The sequence below is a fragment of the Mixophyes fleayi genome, chromosome 6 (genome assembly GCF_038048845.1).
Source record: "Mixophyes fleayi isolate aMixFle1 chromosome 6, aMixFle1.hap1, whole genome shotgun sequence".
NCBI lineage: Eukaryota > Metazoa > Chordata > Amphibia > Anura > Limnodynastidae > Mixophyes > Mixophyes fleayi.
The window spans coordinates 147,102,482-147,124,721 of record NC_134407.1 but is presented as its reverse complement, the minus strand read 5'-3'; the positions used below and the strand labels follow the sequence as shown (position 1 = coordinate 147,124,721).

General features: G+C 39.4%; 1 protein-coding gene across 4 annotated transcripts in view; it reads left to right on the top strand.

Moving 5' to 3' along the window:
• The window catches only part of OSBPL2 (oxysterol binding protein like 2), a 90,028-nt gene extending 69,100 nt beyond the window's left edge, over positions 1–20,928 (top strand). For all 4 annotated transcript variants that reach the window (XM_075176752.1, XM_075176755.1, XM_075176754.1 and 1 more), the window contains exons 6-14: positions 6,052–6,149; positions 6,237–6,419; positions 7,131–7,238; positions 8,196–8,285; positions 9,937–10,060; positions 11,366–11,494; positions 12,982–13,105; positions 13,310–13,400; positions 14,441–20,928. In XM_075176752.1, the coding sequence (XP_075032853.1) occupies positions 6,052–6,149; positions 6,237–6,419; positions 7,131–7,238; positions 8,196–8,285; positions 9,937–10,060; positions 11,366–11,494; positions 12,982–13,105; positions 13,310–13,400; positions 14,441–14,543 (1,050 nt within the window). In that variant the 3' untranslated portion in view covers positions 14,544–20,928. The remainder of the gene's footprint in view (positions 1–6,051; positions 6,150–6,236; positions 6,420–7,130; positions 7,239–8,195; positions 8,286–9,936; positions 10,061–11,365; positions 11,495–12,981; positions 13,106–13,309; positions 13,401–14,440) is intronic.
• The last annotated feature ends 1,312 nt before the right edge of the window (positions 20,929–22,240 follow it).

The window sequence follows — 22,240 nt, the reverse complement described above, 5'->3', positions numbered from 1 at the left end:
TGCGTGGCCAGAATGGAGCTATTAAAATAGTGGGAACTCCCTCCCTCTTCAACTTCTTTAGAACCCGCCCAATCATTGGTATGGGAGGGAAAATGTACACCATCCGATAAGGCCAAGGAGCCGACATGGCATCTACTATTTCCGCCCCTGGGTCTCAAACTCTTGCTCCGTAACGCGGAACCTGATGGTTCAGACTGGACGCCATCAGGTCTATGTCTGGACAACGCTCCACCAGAAGGGAGAATACCTGACTGTTTAGAGCCCATTCCCCTGGATGAATGGTATGTCTGCTGAGGAAGTCTGCTTCCCAATTCTTCACCCCCGGGATGTGAATGGCTGAAATCCTGGGAACCTGATGTTCTGCCCAAGATAATATGCGTCTGGTCTCTCGCCTGGCAGCCGCTCTGCGAGTACCCCCCTGGTGATTTATGTACGCCATCGTGGTGGCGTTGTCGGACTGAATCTGAAGAGGTTTTCCTCTTCGAAATTCCTGGGCTCCTATCAGAGTATTGTACACTGCTCTGAGCTGTAGAACATTTATAGGAAGAGTGGCTTCCTGAGGGGACCAGAGACCCTGAAGCCTCAGTGTTCCTGTTACTCCCCCACCCTCCCCCCCCCCCCCACTCCAACAGACTGGCGTCTGTTGTGACTAGAGTCCAAGACCAGGTCTGTAACGAATGGCCTCTCTCCAAGTTGGATTGGGACGTCCACCAGACAAGGGACAGCCTTGTGGGCGTGGACAGACGAATAATCTGTTTGTCTAAATTCTTCTGAGACCCTGACCACTTTCGCAAGATCTCTGCCTGAAGTGGACGGGAGTGAAACTGCGCAAAGGGAACTGCCTTGAATACCGAGACAATTGTCCCCAGAAATTTCATGCAACTGAGGACCGAGACTCTCTTCTTCATTAGCATGACTCTGGTCCTTTTCTGAAGAGCTAGGACTTTTTCTCCTGGAAGATAAACTCTCAGAGACTGAGTATTGAAAAGCAGACCCAAGTAGCGCATCTGTTGAGTTGGCACAAGAGATGACTTGGGTAAATTCAACACCCAGCCGTGACTCTGAAGAAACTTCATAACAGTCTGAATCTGTTGGGATAGAAGAACTGCAGACGGTGCCTTCAACAAGAGGTCGTCTAGATAAGGGATAATTGTTATACCCTTCTGGCGCAAAAGACTGGTCATGACTGCCATAATCTTGGTAAAGACTCTGGGGGCGGTAGTGTTAAGTGCGTATTGTCGCTAACCAATAACAATTGTCGAATCTCGATTTTGTGTTTCCAACGCACAAAGATTTATTCTCAAAAAGTAGCAGTAGATATTCAAGCGAAAATTATAATAAGTACAGCCGTTACTTATCGCAGGCGCTCTGGATCCAGTGTACAGTCATTCAATCCTGAAGTCTGGGGACGAGATGTCTGCACACTAGATGAGGAGCTGCTGTTTATATGCACACAGAAATACAGTAAAACAATGCAGAATGGTATAGCTTGCTTCTATTGGTCCAGGTTTCAGGAAGGTCCAAGGGGTTGTCAATCATTGGCTAGTTCAACCTAAAGAATCCAAAGGAGGGGGTCATCTCCTCAGGGGGTATGCTCCGATCTTCCCGCCAAGATTCCTTAGTCTTAAATAGTTCATAATTCCCTATCATACATAACTTGCGTATGCACTCTGCGATTCCTTCGCAGAGTGGCCCGGACAGTTGCAAATGTTAAGAGGAGTATTGTGATACCACACATGATATGATTCCTTCAACCTGTACCATATGTTTTACTGATATGCATATAACTTATGATATTACACATAAATACTACTATATTTCGACATATGTGTTGCAACTACCATTAATGTGTACTATTTTACAAGTGTGCGTGTGTGTGCGAATGTATGTAAAAGACTAAATACTGTTGTTGCCACGTGTTGCAGCTGCGTACGCCCTTTTACGCCGTAGCGTGCCGTACGCATCTTTTCAAACAAAGAAAACCAAGTTTGCTTGATTTTTAATTGAAATGACTTTATCCAATATGCTGACTTCGACAGTAGCCAGGCCGAAGGGGAGAGCCCTGAACTGAAAATGCGCCTCTCCTACTGCGAACCGAAGGAGACTCTGGTGTCCCTCCCAAATCGGTACATGCAGGTAGGCATCCTTGATGTCTAAGGATGCCAAAAACTCCCCTTTCTCTATCCCTGCTATCACTGAGCGAAGGGATTCCATGCGAAATTTCTGAATACTCAGCTGCTTGTTTAATGACTGAAGATTCAGGATGGGCCGGAAGGATGCATCTGGCTTTGGCACCAGGAAGAGGTTCGAATAGAGGAGGAACATAAACTAAACACAGTATAGGCAGGAGCCTATACTCCAGTGACCTTGGCTCCAAGTCACTAAAAAAAAAAACTGAGGATCTCTCTGGAGAGGAAGGGTTAAGTAGGGGAGGAGTTCAAAATTCTAGCAGTTAAAGTGACAAGACTCCTGAGCCCACTACTATACCCCAATGTCTCGCAGTGCCCCCCAATGGCAGGGAAGAGAAATAGAGCCCATAATGTCATTCCCCCAATACCATCCCTGCTTTAAAGTCCATACCTTCTGTCTCTTCTCTCTTTTCTCTCAATCACCTTGGTCTGCCAGTCATCTTTTGCACCCCAATCAATCCTACTAACCCTGATGCCTCTAGACTTCTTTCACTTACTTCCTACTTCTCACAGCAGGTGTTGCTTCAACCTCAGTCCTCTCTCCTATTACTACCCTGTCCTGCCCTGATGTAGCAGCCTTTCTAAAACACTACACTCAATATCAGCCACCATACACATCTACTAGCACTCCAAACAGATCTGCCACCAGCAAAAATGCTCCCTTACAGCAAAGTGTCTGTGGATAGTATCTTGCACAAATGCAGACTTCATCAGCTGCATGTTTATCTTGTCTCCTTATTACACTGCCCTGTTTCTCGCCAAGTAGACATAAATTAAAATCCCTAATATTCACCCTGTCTGCCATCCCCTGTTGTTCCTTTGCCACCTTCAACTTTGCTTCTCTGCTCACACCCAACACTTTATCCATCTTCCCTGCTCTCGACTTAACCATCTACATCAATGGCAAATTTTACAGAATTCTTCAAGATCTCTCCTCTTGCCAGATCACACACCACACCCAGGTCTGCTGAACCTCCTATCTGGCCACCTCCTTTCCCATATATCACTGCTACAATCCACATAAAAAATCCTCTTCTTTTGCCGTTCCACATCTGCTTTATCACTCTGAAAATACCAACACTATCTCTTCATGACCACCAGAATCCAATTCAGGTTACTTACCTTCAAAGCTCCACCAGCACCTCCCCTCAGACATCTCTGAACCCATCATGACATACTCCCCTGCATGCCGTCTTAGATCTGCCTCTGATCTGCACCACTCCCTCTGACCCTCATCTCTGATTACCACATCTCGCTCTCACCTCCAAGACTTCTGCTTTGTGGCTCCCTACTTATGGAACACTGTACCCCGAACTCTTTTAATAGCTCTCTTCAAACCTTTTCACTATAAGCTTCTATTTTCCTACCTGATACCAGTCCCTCTGGGTACCACCAGTAACCATCCTTTTTACTAGATTCTGTTATCTAGACATGCCCTCTCCCTCTACATTGTAAGCTGTTTTGGTATGATTTGTTATACCATCTGTCTGGCGCTGAAAAGCTTGGTACCAGCACTGTCAACGATACATGTTCCTGTCCAATATAAACTGAGTTTTGTTACTGCATACTTTCCCATAGTCAGAAACGATTAATGGGATCTAGGTAATTTTAGTTACTAATTGTCCATGCGGTTAAATCCAAGTCTAGGATTCTGCTTTTGGTAGCCAATCACCTCAGATCACTTTAACAGTCCAAATGCTATGCAGCTAGTCGTTCTCATTACATAACCTTACTGGATACACATAGACATTTACACACAACAGTTAAAGTAACTCTGGAATGTACAATCCCCAACATGTACACTGGCCCTGTGCCTGGGATTTTAATGTGGAATTCTAGCATGCAGGGAAATGTATCGGGTGTGGCTTTTAAATCAAGAGAACCAAAGGACCTGATATAAGGACATTCTTTCCACAATGGTAAAGTGTATCTATTACCTGTAAACAGCCAAGTGATCTGAACCAATATTCATGAGAATTAATTCACTGGGAACTAGTAACATCACTGAGGCATGAGGCACTCAGTGATGTACACTGAATCATTGAACATTGGTTCATCCCACAACCATTCACTCATCCAGTTCCCTTCATTAGTCATGCATTCACTATTCTGTTCAAGCTAACATTTGATTTATTGCTGTGTACTACATAAGATTTTACTTAAACTAGACAGACCTTTTTACCCGAATCCAAGAACCTAAGCATACTTCTGACAGTAGGTAAAAAAGGGGCACCCCTTTTATGGGGACATGAGGTTATCTAACAGCATTCCCTGTAAATTAGCCTTTTAGTATATTATTGTATTTTTAGAGTTGAATTAAATCCTAACAGCGCTTGTTGTATTAAAAATATAACACATAAACCAGCAAATCATCTTTGTCAGAAGAAACTATATGGCTATAATATATAACACATTCAACATGTATATTGTCTATTTAAATAACTGCTTATTGTGTTAGTGTCAGGACAGATCAAAAGTAGTTATGTTACTTTAAAAACCTAATTTGTAGTTTTTGTATGAGTTCCTAGATTACTCATTAGGAACACATTGAAAGAAAAGGCAATAGTGTTCTTGAATGTTGCAAAGATGACCGTTGATGAGGCAAGGATCCTGTTTTAGGTTTATCTTTTCTACTCTGTATAAATCAACAATTTCACAAACTGACAAATATTGTGATCTCCTTATTATAGCTCTCACAATGGAAAGAAACCCCAACTACAGTCCTGTGCATGCATTCATCTTCTGACTGCTCTACCTGACCTGATTGTCTGTTAGAAGTGATTGAGCCACTCTCCAAAAAACTAGATCTGTTCCACTTTCTTTACCCTCGTGTGAATCTAAATTTATCTGTGATAGGAGGGATGACTGGTCTTTGTGTTCTCAGGTTAAGGCTGTCTCCTTGTTGGGCCGACCTTTAAGGATTCCTTAACAGATGTGTAATTTTGTGAGCAGAAACCTCATATGTAACAAGGTGTTGAAAATCGGGTAGTATTAAAGTGCCAGCTTAAGATATAACAATTATATAGGCAGTGTTAGGTGTGAACCGGTAAAAGCAGAAAGAACATTTGTTGAGTCATCACAGATGCCATACACCATATTAAGGAACACATACCAGACAATAATGTAATTCCTGTAGGAGTCTACTCTTTTCACTAACTTTTCTTTTAAGGGAATCTATACCTTGTATAAAGTTTTTCTTCACAAATGCATTTAACGTTTCTGTATCATGGCAGAACTTTAAGATGTTTAAAATGCCTATTGGCATGCTGAGTAGAACACTTGTCCCATTTTATTATATTAATTTGTTTGAAAGTTATGGTTTCATTTAATTTGAGACACCAGTCCAAGCCTTGGTGTGTAACGTTTATTTCTGTATAAATACAGAGGCAGGTTTTGTGTTATAAGGCAGGTGTTTGATCTGATGACATGTATACTAGTCCTATGTTTTATCCAGAAGGATGTGGTTTATGTGTACTCAAGTGTGACATGTGGTTTGTTAATGACTGTGTAAAGATCTCTCTGCACAGTAGAGTTGTGCCTAGTGGCAGCATAGACTCTGTTATCTCATGTCAATTTTTCATTCTTTTATCAACAAAAAAAAGTCATCTGATAGAATGAAAAAAAGATTGTCATATATTTTTTTCTGCAGAGGGAACAGTGAAGATAGAGAATGTTCTGTATAAAAAGGGTGTATCTATTGGACTGAACAAGGCATAGGACAGCTTGGGTTTTCTGTGCATTGAAATAAATCTAGCCCTGGTGAAGATACTATGAGTACATTTATTAACCTTGTCTTGCTGTCATGTGGTGTTTTGGTATATGTTTAGATCAGTATTGTTTTACCTTTTTTTTTTCTTTGCAGACTGTGGCTGCGTTTGCTGTTTCAGCTGTGGCATCTCAATGGGAAAGAACAGGAAAACCATTCAATCCTCTCCTTGGAGAAACTTATGAATTAGTAAGGTGAGTCCAGGGTATCCAGGGAAAGAAAATAAGGCAAGCAGAAGACCTGATGTGTGTTTAAAGTGACTAATAAAGTGTCTCTTCTAGGGAAGACTTAGGGTTCCACTTTATATCTGAACAAGTGAGCCACCACCCACCCATTAGTGCCTTTTACGCTGAAGGTCTAAACAAAGATTTCTCCTTTCATGGGTCTATCTATCCCAAACTGAAATTCTGGGGAAAGAGTGTGGAGGCTGAACCCCGAGGAACCAACACCCTGGAGCTACTCAAGTGAGTATTACTCAGAAGAGTACTTGATTGACAAACCACATGTTTATTAAGGATAAATAATTGTCTAATCCGTTCATCTATGCCAGTTCACCTCTGAAGTCGATGTTATTCCAGTACCTTGCCACTCTGTCTGAACTCATGTCTACACCAGAAAAGCACATGAGGCTGGACTTTCAGCATGAGCAGCACTTGGGAAATGCACTCAGTGCAGCATAGGTGGAAAGATAGTAGAAGATGATACTATATCCTATATTGAGTTCCTCTGAACATCTGTATGCATTGTCCTTGCACTTTTAGTAGGTGTCTTTCTACTGCCTAGAGTTGAATGAAATTCTGCTAATGGAAGAACTTCAGGAAAACCTGCTTCCTCCTTCTTTTTTGACAACTGAGTGGATTTTAATAGAAGATATTAACTGAAATAGTTTTGGTTAATTATATTGGAACTTTATAGGATACTTTATCTACAGCACACTGGGAGCCTTCTAAGAATCAATCCACCTGCTGTACCACTCTATCTGTGTTCTGTGCCTCATTACCCAAATCTGACTTTGTTTTTGTTTCATCTATTATCCACAGAGAGTATCTAATGTGTTATTTTAATTATCTGTTTGACATATGTGTTTTTTTTTTTTTTGTCTTTTTTAAATATAATATTAAACATGTGAGCCGGGAAAGGTTTGAAGGGCATGACTCCACTTTTGTCCCCTCCAGGCACAAAGAGGTCTATACATGGACAAATCCCACCTGCTGTGTACATAACGTCATCATTGGAAAGCTTTGGATAGAGCAGTATGGGACAGTGGAGATCATAAATCACAGGTACAGATGTTTTATTACATCAGGGTTAATCATTGGACCATAAAGTGATCCACATATGTTTTAGGGATTCTTCAGCAAGTTTTTAAATTGTATTTTCAAACCGGGAGAGAAATGTTTTTTTTACTATTTTATTATTTCTAGATACACTTCTAGACTTATCTAGGAAAGAAAGACTGAATCATGAAAACATGTTTTTGCAATGTATGCTTTTACATAGGGTAGTGGTGCCATGTAAAACATGCTGCACAAAATGTTAGAGAATTGTTTTTCTCTCAGTTTAATGATGTTAGAATCACTGCCTTTTGTGTCACAACAAAAGTCTTGTCTAGCTGACCGCTCTAACCTGTTAATACCTCTTGCTCTTTTCACTCAAGGTGTCTGCCACAGACTCTGAATATTAGCAGCTAGCAACTAATTAGTCATACTACCATGCTACAGTCACCTATTATGTTGCAAAACAGTGGAAATTAATTTTCACAAAGTGCTCCATACTTCCTAGAAAGTCCATAAGCCCATTTAGCAGGCAACACAAATAACTGTGGCAGACTAACAAGATCTCCACTGAATGGAGAACAACTAGAAAAAAAAACAACTGCCGTTTTAATGCTGTAACATTTACTCCCAACATCAGATAGAACATCCATCTAGATTGAGTCATTTTACATGAACTTGCTAAAAAGAAAAACCTAGTTGTCTGCCATCAAATCCTTACTAATATTTTATCCACTGAAAATATTTATTTAGATTTAGGATTCTCTTTCTGAGTATCCTAGGCTGAAGCATAGTCTCTGACAGCTAGACTGACACAATCCTTAGTGTCTCTCTGCCTGTGAGGTGGAATACAGTAATTGTTTATTGCAATGGGTTCCATTCACCTTTTTTTCTGTAACATTATATTTGTAAGCATATATAACTTTCATGTTTAAAATGTGCATATCTCTGTATGATTTATTACAGTACCGGAGATAAATGCATCCTGAACTTCAAACCCTGTGGTCTGTTTGGAAAGGAGCTGCACAGAGTAGAAGGGTATATTCAGGATAAGAAGTAAGTGCCAAAGTCATCAGTTTGCCCCTGTTCTGTGCCCTGGATAGGGGTCCTGGGAAATGGCCTTTCCCTGTGTCAAATCAATGCCCACAGTCGTCTTCTAAGGTCACTATTTATTCCATTCTTTATGCTTCATAATTTAATTTAACTTTCTTCAGCAAGCATGTCTTTATGGGAATTGTAGTCCATCAGGCTTCACCAGATAACGTCTACTGGAAATCATATAAATGCACCTTCCCACCAGCATGACTTCCCTAGGAATTATTAATCATTATTACATTTGACATATATGCTAAGGTGTCCCGATTCATTTGTAGAGAACCAAGCATTGGACTCAAAGTGAAGTAAACAGACAAAAAAAAGTATTTTTTTTTCTACATTAAATTCTCAAATTGATAAATGGAAAAAATTAAATGGCAATGAATGCCTTTTTTATAGTCTGTGCTTGAGAATGTCCTTTAGCGTACAGGGACCAGCGATGTTAAACCACTATACCAAATGACTAGTGCAGGCCTGGCCAACCTGTAGCTCTCCAGGTGTTGTGAAACTACAACCCCCAGAATGCTTTGCCATTAGCTAGCCAGCTAATAGCTTGCAGGACATGCTGGGAGTTGTAGTTTCATAACACCTGGAGAGCCACAGGTTGGCCAGGCCTGCACTAGTGTGTGATGATGTGACCAGTCTGTATTCTGTGCCTTACATTCGCTCCCTATTCCAAAAATCTTTTGTGCCCATGTGATTGATACCACTCATCTTGTAAGGAGGAACAGAAGGGCTATCAGAAATCAGAATAAGCCACATAGTGCATTCCCCCCAATTTATTAACATGTCAGGACATGACAAACCGGCCTTTAACACGCGTTAGTCATTCACATAGCAAACCTGGTCTGTCCGAGATTCAGCTGGTGCATTTGGCTCTTTATTACAGAAAGTGTCTGGAAGAGAAACACATTTCTCCTGCTGCCAGAGCCACTCACTTCATTTATGCCAACAATGATTTCAAGCTCCCCAGATATATTGCAGCCGTAACTGAATTAATTGTTGAATCTGAAACTATCCTCTCCAGAGCAACTGCTTCAGTATCTCTAAATGCAATAATGGACTCTGAGGAAATTGATGATATAAGGGCTCTGCCAACTGATTGAAAGCACAGTTAATGTGTTGCTGTACTATGGTGAATACTTTTTCAAGTAGAGTGTACGTTCGCTTAGTTATTATCTATTGAAATTCCTGTCTTTTAACATCTGTGGGTAAATTGTCATTTTAAGGAAAAACACGTTTAAATAATGGTTGTTTTTCCCCAAAGGCACCCTGGCAAAACATTAAGTGAAGGAAATCTGTATTTATTCTTTCAGTTAGTTTAATAGTTGTTGTCTTTCTAGACATTTAATACTGACAGGCACATTTTCTGCAAATATTTTGTTTTTAGGACAAAGTTTTATATTTAGCTCAGCCCACTATCTAGATTTTTTGCCGCATTTTCTGCCAAGGAAATAGAAATTACAATGTATTTGTTCCTATTACTTTTAACAGTGAATATCTTGCTTTGTGTAGCACGTGGATTGAGAGAATTGATTGTTCAGAAAATGAACCGCTTTGATATTTATATTACCTTTTTAACTGTAACTTGTCACATCCACACTCCTCACAGTAAAAAGAAGCTATGTATGATATATGGAAAGTGGACAGAATGTTTGTGGAGTGTGGATCCTACTACATATGAAGCCTATAAGAAGTCTGAGAAGAGAGGAGGTGACCAGAAAAAAACCAAACAGGTGAGTTGTGTAAGCACTAGACCCAGCCCAGGGATGTCAAACTCAAAGCCCCAATTGGGCCAAACAATCAAAGTCTAAGATTGTGTGAGCTGCAAGAAAGAGAAAAGTCTCATATGCATTTTTGTAAGGTTTATTAAGAAAAACAAAAATGAAGTTTAATGGTTTGTTTCCCAATGCCCTGTGCCAATACAATGCCATTACACTGTGCCCTGCATGCTGCTTTTGCTCCTCTTCACATGTCTCCCCTTTTCACATCACTCCCTTCTTGCTGTTTTTTCAGGGCACTGGATGTCAGATAAATATTTCTTCTAATTTGTTCATCTTTTATTTCTGGGCCCTGGTGGGGCCGCTAAAGATATGAGTAGGCCTGGCCTGCTAGTTTGACACATCTGATCTAGCCATTCCCAAGTGAACAGTTTGAGGACTAGACCATGTAGTATTATTCCCAGGGGAGCAGGTTCATTGTTGAACCATATTGTGTTATTCACAGGGGAGTCTTGAGTTTTCATTTTGTACCACAGCTTAAACAAAAGGCCAAAACTGTAATTATATTGGTGGTATAAAAGGGTGCTAAGTGTGTGGGGTAATGGAATTCCTTTCTTTAGAATCACTTTGAATAAGAGAAATTGTCTGGTGGGGAGTGAGTGTGGTGTTAAGGGGTCCATTTAAGTAAGTGTATGTGGAAATTGTATTTACAGGCACGAAAAGAGGTCTGTCCCATTTAGTTTAACTCACAGATGTATGTTGCTTGGCAAATGAATAACATTGTATTCCTATATGAATGTTAGGAAAGACAATCTAGTTTTATTCCTAGGGCTATGTTGCAAGGACTAGACCATTCACTTGCCCAGTATACTCAGATTGAGCCTTTGGGTCCTGTTCCCTAATAAGCTGTTTTGAGGGTTTCTCAACTCGGTTGTGTAGAGTCGAATGTAAGTCAAATCACATTTGCTCTTTTTTTTTTACTGCGCAACAGTCTGTAGCCACCTTACAGGCTATTGCTTAGGATACAATTTAAACCTATCTAATGAAAGCGTAAGCATTTTGCGTACTATTCCTTACGTTGTAAGCAAAAAGTTTCTCCCAACTATACATAAGTTGAGAAACCCTGATCTAGACCATCCAGTTTCATTCCCTGGTATGGCTTATGTGAATTTTAAGATGTAGTTTCATTCTCAGGTGAGTGGTGTGAGGTCTGCGCCATATAGTCTCAATCAGTGACAAGTAGTCTGCATGTTACACAAATCGTCCTCTTCCACATTTGTTGTACTTTACTCTTTCAGCATTTTCAGTTTGTATTTGCAGAATGAAGAAGCTGTGAATCCAGAGACTGATGAAGCAGATGATATGCCTGAGGTACAAGAGACTGTGCAGGTCATATCTGGAAGTAAACTACTTTGGAGGATCAGTAGTCGACCGCCTAACTCTTCCGAGGTTAGTCCAGAACTTCAACTTCAGTTTTCTTAGACACTGTTGAGGGTGAGAGAGTAGCATTTGCCAGAAGGGAATCGCTACTTTTGTGTTAGGTTCAAGTAAAGAAGAAATGCGCCTCACATGTCATATGCAGGTTTATCAAAAGTGAATCACTTTGTGACAGTGGAGAAGCGTTTCCCCTTCACTTGGTGTCACTCCAGCTGCAAATCCTCTCTTATGAACACCTTTAGGCTTTTGTCACATACATTGTTTTCATCCCATAGGAAACATCATGAAAAAAACACTGTTCAATGTTGTACAACACTTTGCATGCACGCTCGTGCTAACATGAAAAAAAATGCAGTCTGAAAACATTAATAACTCTAGAGGCAGGGGAAGGATTAATAATATGGAATTCCATGAAGTGTTTCTTTCCTACACCTGGTTTCTTGATTTCATAAAATGCTACATGCAGCATTTTGAAAGTTGTCCAAGAATGAAGTCTACTTGTGTGAATGGCTTTTACCTAGCCCATCTAGCTAATGCCATTCATTTCAGTAGGATACACTTGAGTTTAAAATATAGTGGACAAACCTCTCATTTGCCATAATGCTTAAGGCAATTTTCCTGATATTGTTGCGTGTGTGGGCTGAAAACAACACAGATGCACAATAATTATCCTGTTGAAATCAGCAGGATGTGTTCTCCCCTGAAAATGTTGACAGCCGAGTGGCATTAAAAAGTACCCGGGTAGGGGACAGTCTAATGCATCGCAATAGTAATGAAAAATATTGTCAACTATTATTATTTATATAGCCTTTGGTTATTGCCTGCTTGCTGGACTGGACACACATATAATTTATAAAGCCTCGGGCGGTTATTGTCTGCTTGCTCGCTGGAAACACATACAGACAGACACACACTAGAATTTGTTTATTTTTTTTATGCCAGACTGATGAGCCTCTGCCTGGCTGGACTGACTGCCATTGCTGGTCAGACAGGTGGTCAGTGATCAAACACCATGGTTTGTCCTATCATAATAGGACTCCAAGACCCCGGTGGCAAATAAAAACAGCCGAGTGGAGCGCCCGGGAAATAGGTCTTGGGGTGGACATTGAGGATCTGTGTCAGGCATAATGAAAAATGCAGTTGGAAGATAACCACAATTGGCCTGTGTGTGTGTGATCATTTTCCGACCACGCGAACAGTCTACAATTGGGTGAAGTGATCTAGATGATTGCTTGAGGGGGCTGAATAGCTGGATTATGTCCAATTTGGTACCTACACATGGACATATTAAATGATGGTCGCCCAGTAGGATTGGCCAATGTGGTACCATCTTTAGCCTTCTGTATTTTTTTTTATTTTTTTTTGCTGGAAAAAACTTATTTAAAGCATCCTGTGATATTGGCCTTAATATGATTTCTATGCTTTTATGGGTTTCAATTTTTATTGTTATGAATGGTGGCACCACTGTGGAATTCTAATATTCTGACTTTTCATCCAAGATGTACAACTTCACAAGTTTCGCTGTGGCCCTGAATGAGCTAGACAAAGACATGGAATCCGCATTGGCCCCAACAGACTGTCGTTTAAGACCAGACATTAGACACATGGAGAATGGTGATCTAGGTAGGTGTCCCAAGTATCCATACTATTTCCTGTGGCATTTTGTTATTCGTTCCACTTACTTCCCTGTGGCTGATGCCCGTTTGCACATTAACTTGTACCAGCACTTCTGCTTTAGAAATCCGACCTATCAACAGAATCTTGAAAGCGCAGACTTGCTGAGCAAACAGCTCTTATTCACTGTCACAATATGCATTTTTCTTCCAGATCAGGCTAGTAACGAGAAAGAAAGATTAGAAGAGAAGCAGAGGGCAGCCAGGAGGGAACGGGCCAAAACGAATGAAGAATGGAGTACAAGGTATTATTATTTATCCTTTTATTATATAGTATAGGTATTTTTTTATGCCGCTACAAGTGAGATACCATATAATGATGGTCTCACATTTGAGAGACGCAGCCAATTTATAATCCAGTTTATGTTGTATTTTAGAAGTGCTAAGTCTTCACAAATACCTGCCTCTTGTTCCTTCTTATTCTGCTTTAGGTCAGTCACTGTCTTTTGTCCTTCCTTTTATTCTTTTCCTCTTTTTTTTCTCCACCTATTACTCTCTCATCTATTCTCTCCCTATTCTTATATTTTCCATCTGTTCCATTCCCCTTTTCCTCTGTATGTTTTTACTTATGTTCTCACTCCTCCTCCTCCATTTCATTATCTCTCCTTTCTCCTTTCTTATCTCCATCTCATACTCTCACATTCGTCTACTTATCTCTATCGAATACTTTGTCATTTTTTCTCTCTATCACATCTCGTTTTTTTATATTCTCCTCTCTCTCATCTCATCCTCACATTCACTTCTCTGACTCCATCTCAACCTCTTGTATAGTATTCCTTATCTCGATTCTATATTCTCGCATTCTTCTCTTTGTCTCCATTGCATACTCTGTCTCCTTCTTTTCTCCATCTCATCCTCTCGCATTCTCCTCTCTATCTTAATCTCATCTTCTCACATTCTCCTATCTTCATCTCATCCACTCTTTATCTCCATCTTATTTCATTCTATCATTTCCATCTGATGGAAATGATAGAATGACTTAAATGACTTCCTTCTATTCTATCTTATATTCTCATCTCTGATTCCATCACATATTCTCTGACTCAGTCAACCTCTAATCATTCTCCTTGTATGTCTCATTCTCCTGTCTACCTTCATGTCATCCTCTCCAAGTCTTCTCTCTATCTCCATTTATGTCCATTTCATCCTTTCTCATTCTCCTCCTTATCTCCATCTCATCTTCTCTTTGACTTCAAATCATCATCATTCTTTTCTCTGATGCCATTTAATAATCACGCATTATAATCTTTGTTTTAACATTTAACCACCATTCTTTCTCTTCCAGGTGGTTTGCACAGGGAACTAACCCACACACTAGGACTTCAGACTGGCTCTACAAAGGAGGATATTTTGATAGAAATTTCACAGACTGTCCTGACATTTATTGACCACCAGGACTCTTGTTTCTCTTCAGACCTAGGCACCATATCGACATTTGCACCGGAGCCATGGCTCACTAACTGTGTTTGTGGGGATCCAGGCTTGTGTGTGTTTATATACATATACACACAACTCTTGATTTTGTTTTTGGAAACATTTTAGAAAAATGTATTATACAGCAATCAGGGAATCCATTATTTAACTACTTTGGTTGCTGGAAATAAAAAATAATTTATGTGTAGGTTTGTGTATGCAGCACACAGAAATTCATATATTTTTTTTTTTTAGAAACCTGAAATTAATGACTAGTCACTTGTGAGCGTGTATCAATCATTCATCGCCTGGGATATCAATGGTGACTGGTGGTTTAAAACAACTGTGTATTGCTTTATGAACTTAACGAGTGTTTTAGTCATTTGTAGTTCATTGGTGACATTTTAAAATATTTTTCAAATTATTGATCACCTTATCAAACATCAAATATATTATGCACACTCCTGTCCGGCTGCTGGGAGACATATTATTATCGTTATATTTTCCCGTTTTACAGGTCTCATTCTGATAAACACAAGGGTGCTTCTGATTTTCCTGATGTTTGGTGTAGTGCAGTACTGTCTGATAGCCTGTGAGTTGTGCTGTTGTTCCTAACAATGGAGAGGGTTTCGTCTGTGACGGAGTTTCTCAACAGACTTGAGTGGCAGATAGCAGCACCTACTGGTTCAAAGAAGAAACTGCAGCTATGAATTCAGGAATTCAGTTTCATCAAAAGACTTCATTGTACACTTATTTTCACAAGAATGAGACTTAGAAAAATATATTTTAAAATAAATAAACAATGCTTCCCACCTAATCATACAAAATATATTTATTTTATTTATAAACTTGCCGCTATAACTTATATTTAGCATCATTCTACATTAAGTGAGTTATGTGCTGGTATGCCATTAAGACCACCGAGTTGCTTGTTAATCTCTGAAGCAGCTCATATATGCAGTTATTTAAAGAAATGGCAATTCTGATCAGCATCTGATCAAGATCAATTAGATGTTAAATCTGTAGTGGCAGAAGATCTGATCATTGGAAGATGCCAGTGATCATTGGATGCCAGCTGTAAATCAAGACCCATATAACCTTCCAGCACTGGATCCATGCAGTTTGGTTACACATATGTGTGGCCAATTTACACACTCAAGCTGTGTGACCAGATCTGCCTTTGTATGGGTGGCTTTACTGCTGTCTTCCAATTTTGGAAGTAATGTAGTGTAAAATAGCTTATTAAATGTTTTTGTGTCAGCTTCATAAACTTCACCACACCCTTCTCTATCTCACCTAAGTAGTTCTGGGGCCACCTGCATGTGTTTCATCGTGTATATGATCTTACAAGGAATGTTTTTAAAAGAAGTGTATAACGGTAGAATCTTAACCAGAGATAATATAATGAATGACCTGTCAATCACCGTTTCAAGCCAAGCTGTGATCCTACATGGCAACATATGTATGGATTAATATATGTATATAAACACATTTTCTGTTTGTTTTCTTGATGAAAGGCAGTCTATCTGTTGCAGTTTAGTAAATAGACCAAATGTATTTCCTTTAATACTTGTCTTTCTGAATATTTTTTAAGCCCCTTCTATTCATCTTTCATGAATATTTAACACTTTCTCCTGTGAAACAGCCTTAATTGCACATTAGTGTAATTGCAATTGTGTGTTTGTATATGTGTATATAATGTGTGTGTATGTAATATACTCTATATTCACCACTAAATAGGTAATATTTTTGTAGTCATATTTAAGATATGTATAAGTGGCTGTTAATCCACAGATCAGAGATAATATAAGATGTTTTTGCAGTAATACGTTTACTATCTTTTGTCTTCTTGAAATTGGCAGTTGATTACACTAGAGAATATTTTGAGAGGTATAATGTGTGTTCAGAGATGTGATGATCTAGAATTATGACTTAATATTACATTCTGATTTATTTTTCAAACACACGTACATATTATATAAGTGCAAGAGAACACTAGACAAAAACGGAAGCTGGCAGTAGAACAAATGATTTTCATTTATTAATGAAGTCCATATAAATCGCGTCAGCACTAGGCAGTGCCCAGACTAATCAATCAATATCACATACACGGACTATGCATTTCCAGAGTATCTCTTCAACCGGCCCTAATAGTTTACATAAAGAAAATTTGCATACTATTATGACCTGTTGAAGTGATACTCTGGAAACACATAGTCAGTGTATGCGATATAGATTGATCCACATGCAGCCTAGTGCTTACATGTTTTATATGGTCTGCATATTTACTGGTTCTTTAATAAAGAAAAATGGCTTGATCTATTTCCAGCTTCTCTATTTTTTCTAGAGCTCTGATACATTCACATATTGTCTGAGATTAGCTTTTATGGCAGCGGGAGACCAGGCTTATGAGAGTGTGAATGAAGGTGCAGTTGAAACTACCTGGAGTAAGGAGAACGTGACTTTGGAACCATTTAATCAGGGATGAACCGGTTCTTACATACTTTGAGACTTTTCACACGTACATATTGGTTACAAAACATACATCTCTCAGTGAGGTGGTGTATATTGCTAAAAATATAAACATCACTCTGTATTTATATCGGTGGTAATCGTCTTAACGGTGACGAGAACCCCAACAGGCTTCAGACTTACACCCAAATTCCGAATGCAGCAAAAAATGAATCCAGTATAAAAAGACTTACCTGAAAACCGAAGATCCAGCTTTCCAACGGCAGCGCATGCAGACAGGCAGTCATTCCGCTGAGGCAGCTGTCCGGCACTTCACTTTCATGTCAGTGCGCCGTACATTAATGTTAATTTAAACATTGTCTGGACCCCGCAGGCTAAGTGTTTAAACCCTTAGAAGTGCCGGACAGCTGCCTCATCGGAATGGCTGCCTGTCTGCATCCCCTGCCGTCGGAAAGCTGGATATTCGGGTTTTAGGTAAGTCTTTTTATATTCGATTCTTTTTTTGATGCAATCGGAATTTTGGTGTAGGTCTGAAGCGTGTCGGGGGTTCTCGTCCCAGTTAACACGTACCCAAACTGTTTATATTTACATATGATATTGGTTATGGATAATGTCATTAACTGTGTAATATTCGTTTATCTACCAGTATTGGATAATGTCAACTAAAAAAAGGTTTTTGTTTTTTTTTAACTTTTAGGTGCTTTTCCCAAAAGGATATTACAAGCATTATTTTCATTCACAAAGCAGTTTTTTGCTTGGGTTTTGCTGTTGTATTCTGTGTGTGCAGTGATCATTTTACTACATGTTCAGGAATGATTAATTCATATTCCAAATGCATACCATAACATGGCGTAAAAAGGCATAACAATATGCGTAACACTCCAATGTGAGTGAGTCCTCCAAAATAGTGTTTTTCATTTTGGTGTTTTTCCAAAAACCCTAATCCTCTGAATTTTATTTTATTTGACATTATCTAGACTGGATAGTTTTTGCATTGTTATTAAATAACATTAACTGTAACACATATCTGACGAAGATATTTGCATGTACAAGTCCCTATATATTTTTTTAGGTATTGTGAGAATATTTGTTTAATCCCATAATTTGGCTGCATTGATGGTGGTCAGCATCAGCCAGCTAGTTACTGATAACTGAAGCTCCTTGCAGCTGACATTGCAACGGGAGCTGTGTTTTAAATTTACAGCTTTCAGTTCAGTTTGGATGGTCTTTCTTGTGCAGAAATAAATTGGTTTTTCCCATTCTTTTTCCTTATATCTTGTACTTAAATGAGAGTTATTAGTGTGAGAGCTAGAGAAATTGCAGTAAAGTTACTTGTATGCCTAGCAGCACCTATGGTGGAGGGAATATCATTACTATCAATGTGTGTGAGGCAGCATGTTTACAGATTTTCCTGTGTGATCAAAGACCAGTTCTGAAAGTCAAATTGATCTCCTTCACTCGATGGAAGCAGCTATTTTGTGGGTGGACCAACTCAGTCAATCAACTCAGTAGGATTCCATCACAATCTGCTTCATGCCTCGGGGATGTCACTGATTTATGGTGAATTGCTTGGCAGAACTTTTTCAAATATTGGTTAATCCTACAAAATGGGCACTAAATGCATTGGCCCTTGTTCTCATAGCGACTGATCGCAATGCATTTTCATTAATGTTCTTGGCATTTTTACACAGATTTTGTTAATTGGTGTATTGCTTGGAGGCTGACGGCAATATAATTTTGGTAATAAATATTGAATTTGAAAATCATAACTATTAGTGACTGATGAAACCCTTACTATACAGATGAAATGTTGAAATTAATATATTTATAGAAAATGAAGTAGCATATGTTGACTGGCAGATCTGAATCCAGAGATATCGGCCAGACTTCTATGAAATATTCCAGACTGTACAACAATATATGTACATAGACAATGCAGCTGGAAATGTATACAGTATGTTTAATGTAAAATCAACGGTTACATTGTTTTTTGGGGAAATAAACGTTTTTTATCAAAGCAATATTTAAATTATGTAAAGCCAATGAATTAAATATTTTTTTTACAGCAACTGGAAAACTACAAAATGGACTGATTCAGTGTCTCTAGAATTAAAACCTTGTTTATTAAAACTAGTTATGACTATAATGTACCTCATATGTGTTGTATTCATACATCGTGATCAGATCTTTCTGTGATCGTTTATTTTAAAATGTGTGAGGATGGGATCACTAGATCAGTATCTGCATTTATAGGATGTACAGTATTAAGAGAGCAATTCGGTGGTTTATTCAGTAGAGAGCACCAAGATGCCGTTACCTCCTGGCTTGTTAGATGCAGACATTTTTGTCCCAATTAGCTGGAAATATGATTATGGAACCTTCCGCTCACAGCCACGATAGCACTGAGTGCAGAGAAGCATCTAATGTCCTAATTGTCTGGTTTATAAAAAACCTTGGTAAGCGTAATTCCTGACCACCCCACTACATAGTGATCCCTGGAAATGGCTCTTAAATGTTATTAATCAGCCATTTATTTTGGAGATATTTTTCATTATGTAACATCTCCCACCCCTGTTTAGAAGATATGTGATTATTGTTTGTAATCAGTCAATACATCCACTGAGAGAATTTCAGAAAATGCAATAGTAATCACAACTGCTCTGATCACTATTGTTCTTGTAGACAAGAGATAGTCAGTGTGTGTTCATCATCATCATTTATTTATATAGCACCACTGATTCCGCAGCGCTGTACAGAGAACTCATTCACATCAGTCCCTGCCCCATTGGAGCTTACAGTCTAAATTCCCTAACATACACACACAGACCGACAGAGAGACTAGGGTCAATTTTGATAGCATCCAATTACCCTACTAGTATGTTTTTGGAGTGTGGGAGGAAACCCATGCAAACACAGGGCGAACATACAAACTCCACACAGATAAGGCCATGGTCGGGCATTGAACTCATGACCCCAACGCTGTGAGGCAGAAGTGCTAACCACTAGGCCACCGTGCGTTTCATTAATATCTAATTTGTGCAAACCAAATCACCGGTTCTTACCATACAGAACTTTTATCATGATGAGTGGGAAGGGCTGATATTCCTGTCTGTCTTCTACAGCACAGAGAGCATTTCTGTCTTACTCGGACAGGCCGAGATACAAATCCCAATATCAACTGAATTAATTTTATAGCACACTGCCAAGAAACTACTTATTTATCAGGAACTTCAAAACCTGCCACCAGAACTGTAGAAAATGTTGGTAAAAAGCACAAGATATATATCCCACAATCAGAAACTTGTTATAGCATACTATAAAGTTTACAAGATGTTGGATTCTCTAGAACAGGGTCATTAGCATCTTGTATTTCTAGAGTAGCTCAAAATGATCTAGCTCTGGTAACCTGTGGCTCTTCACTAGTGGAATATCTACAGTGATGTATACAGCTAGAGAACCACATGTCCAAGTAAGCTTTAGATACTATTGCCATGCCTAATCAGAAATGTCCATTCATTATGATGTATTTTATGAAGTTCTCCAAAAATTAGGTGTAACCTACATGAAATAGCAGTTTTCCTTTAATAAAACGCTTTATCTTTGATCTTTCTTACAAATGTCAACACATGGCACCAAGTTTTTTTTCTTTTTACCTAAATTTGTTGATAATACAAGGATCATATTCACCTGTTGTAGTTATTGTACCATGTCACCCTGAGTGTTGTCCAGCTTCACCAAAGATGTTTAATCATCCATCAGCTACAGAGATGTTTTAATTTCCTAATAATAATTAGTAATTGTGAAGTCTCATTCCTGTGTTTTTCTCTAGGTGCGACACAACCTGTTTGTGTATAAAACACATCACAATAAACTAAGCAATATAGAAAGGCTTGCATTTGCATCTAATTTATTTTGCCTCTTTGTAACAGCTGGGTTCAGAGAATATTGTACACGTTTTCCCCTGAAAGATAGATCAGCTGAAGAGGAATAATTGATAAAAGGGTGGAAGACTTTTAAGCCGTTGGTTTTTGCATGAACGTTTAAATCTTTTTCTACATACATTTATTATTCTTGCTAGAATAATTATGTAATGCTATCATCAGGTACAGTTTATTTTTGTTGCTCCTGTATTTGATGCTGTTCCTGCAATGAATACAATGTACCACAGAGAGTAGCTGTGTCTTATCCAAGGGAAACACAACTAAACAGCTGTCTGATGATGTCATCGTGGCTCCACCTCCTGCTATGAAATGCAGATATTTACAGCACTGCATAGTGGGGGACGTGTCTGATTACGTTAATTGCGTCATTAAGCCCCGCCTCTGCCAGCATAAGGGAGGACTCCCCGAAATGTAGGGAGAGTAGACAAACATAACATATACTGATGTAACGCACTATTCAGTACCCCTGTTTTGGCGGGGGATCCGTTCTGCTCCAGCGGGGGTTATCTCCCTCCAACATGCTGCAGGAGGTGTGCTGGCCCCCCCCCCCCTCCCCCATTGTGCTCCAAATTGATTATTGTTACAATCATTGCCTCCTATGCTGACAGTCGCTGCCCAGTCTGGGCCATAGATGTGGCTGCACAGTCCGGCCTCCGGGCCTAAGGACAATTTTAGGCCAACGTAATCAAGTTGCCTTCATGCTGATGTGCTTTTCAGGGAAGGCTTTACAATGGGCCACTCCTCATGGAAACCAGAGACTCCGTATTGCATGATTTTACAAATGCAGTTATAGAGAGGTTTACTTCTCCATCAGTCGATCCACTTTATGACCCGGTCTCTACAACTAAATTGTTATCTTCTGTGCCCACAACTGTATTAGCAAATGTTTCTGTTCCTGACATACCCATGTGGTTTTCCTCTACAGTGCAGTTCTCCTAGAAGATCTGCAAAGAAAAAGGTCTCTTCTTCATTTCTCCAATGTGACCCATCAGCTACCTTGGTCGCTGGTTTCCTAGCCACTACTACCGATTTGCCATCTTGGGAACCGCCAACTAGACCTGGTACCACAGAGTATATTACATATCTCAACAATGAGTTCCACAGAAAGAATCCTATTCTATCCCTGGACTTGGATGTAGATTCCAAAAGTGAGTTTGTTGACAATCTTTTGTCTCATACTGGTGAATTTGCTTCTTTCCCTTACTTTCCTGTAATTCACTTGGAGAGGTCTGGTCCTAGTAATTCCGCTCATAAGAAAG